Source organism: Myotis brandtii, unplaced genomic scaffold, assembly GCF_000412655.1.
Source record: "Myotis brandtii unplaced genomic scaffold, ASM41265v1 scaffold837, whole genome shotgun sequence".
Classification (NCBI taxonomy): domain Eukaryota; kingdom Metazoa; phylum Chordata; class Mammalia; order Chiroptera; family Vespertilionidae; genus Myotis; species Myotis brandtii.
In genome coordinates this window covers 100708-102199 of record NW_005371396.1, presented here as the reverse complement: position 1 = coordinate 102199, position 1492 = coordinate 100708, and the positions used below count along the sequence as shown (strand labels likewise).

The 1492-nt window shown below is 46.4% G+C and overlaps 1 protein-coding gene across 1 annotated transcript; it reads right to left on the bottom strand.

Annotated features, from left to right (window-relative positions):
• Positions 1–489: 489 nt before the first annotated feature.
• On the bottom strand, positions 490–1176 carry LOC102263791 (60S ribosomal protein L13a). Its single transcript, XM_005884516.2, has one exon. It carries the CDS (start codon positions 1150–1152, stop codon positions 541–543), a length of 612 nt encoding a protein of 203 aa, XP_005884578.1. The 5' UTR covers positions 1153–1176; the 3' UTR covers positions 490–540.
• Positions 1177–1492: the final 316 nt, after the last annotated feature.

Sequence of the window (1492 nt, the reverse complement as noted above, 5' to 3'; positions counted from 1 at the left end):
AGGGAATGGGGAGTGAAGAATGGTGCTCTGTGAATTCTGATTGCTTGATGCACATTTTCCCTGGCAACACACAGTGCAATTTTCAGTAATATTTTCAACTATCACAAGAAGCAGAAGAAGAAAACTTTATTTTTATAAAGTGAATGACCTGGAGAGGATTATAAGCCTAAAACATTAATTGCCACCCCAATACAATTGTTGAAGGCAATTTTAAAAAACATGATTAAATGCACACAATGCTACTAATATTAGCTGTGAATAAAACTTTCCTCTGTAATGAGTAAAGGTAAACTTTCTTATGTAAAATATTACCTGATATTGGAGCCTGCTACCTATTAAATACGTGTTTTTTTTTCCCCTTTGAGGCATCATTATGTTTAAGAGACATACTACTATATTGATAATATAGACTTTCAATAAAATAATAAGGAATTTCATGAGGCCAACTACACTACTCATGAATAGTGATTTATATTTATTAATTAAATATTTTCTTTTTCTTTTTTTTTTTTTGAGGAATAACAGTCAATTTTATTGGGCTCAGACCAGGAGTCCATGGGTCTTGAGGACCTCTGTGAATTTGTTAATTTTCTTCTCCACGTTCTTTTCGGCCTGTTTCCGTAGCCTCATGAGCTGCTTTTTCTTGCGGTAATGCATCTTGGCCTTCTCCTTCCTCTTCTCCTCCAGGGTGGCTGTGACGGCCTGGTACTTCCAGCCAACCTCATGAGCCAGGCGCCCAAGGTAGGCAAACTTCCGGGTAGGCTTCAGACGCACAACCTTGAGGGCAGCGGGAACCACCATTCGCTTTTTCTTGTCATAGGGCGGTGGGATCCCGTCAAACACCTTGAGGCGGTCCAAGGCGGCCTGGCCTCGCTTGGTCTTGTGGGGCAGCATGCCTCGCACCGTCCGCCAAAAGATGCGGCTGGGGGCTCGGAAGTGGTAAGGGCCACGGGACGGGTTGGTGTTCATCCGTTTGCGCAGGAAGGCCAGGTACTTCAACTTGTTTCTGTAGAAATTGCCAGAAATGTTGATGCCCTCACAGCGCACAACCACCACCTTTGGGCCCAGCAGTACCTGCTTGGCCACGATGGCCGCCAGGCGGCTCAGGAGATGGCCTCCGCCATCAAGCACCAAGACCTGCCCCTCCGCCATCTTCGGCAGCCGCCTGGGAAAGTAATTAAATATTTTCATTACAGTTTACATTCAACATTATCTATACTAATAAAAGGGTAATATGTTAATTAGACTGGATGTCTTCCGGATGTCTTCCAGACAAAGCCACAGTGTCGGGGGCCAAGGCAGAGGTGGTTAGGGGTAATCAGGCCGTCAAGGGAGAGAAGTTAGGGGTGATCAGGCCAGCAGGGGAGAACAGTTAGGGGCTATCAGGCTGGCAGGGGAGGGCAGTTAAGGGCGATCAGGTTGGAAGGGAGAGCAGTTAGGGGCATCAGGCAGGCAGGCAGAGGGATTAGGGGCAATCAGGCAGACAGGCAGG

Excerpts from the sequence above, each read along its gene's own strand:
- LOC102263791 (XM_005884516.2), bottom strand. The coding sequence starts at position 1,152 with ATGGCGGAGGGGCAGGTCTTGGTGCTTGATGGCGGAGGCCATCTCCTG.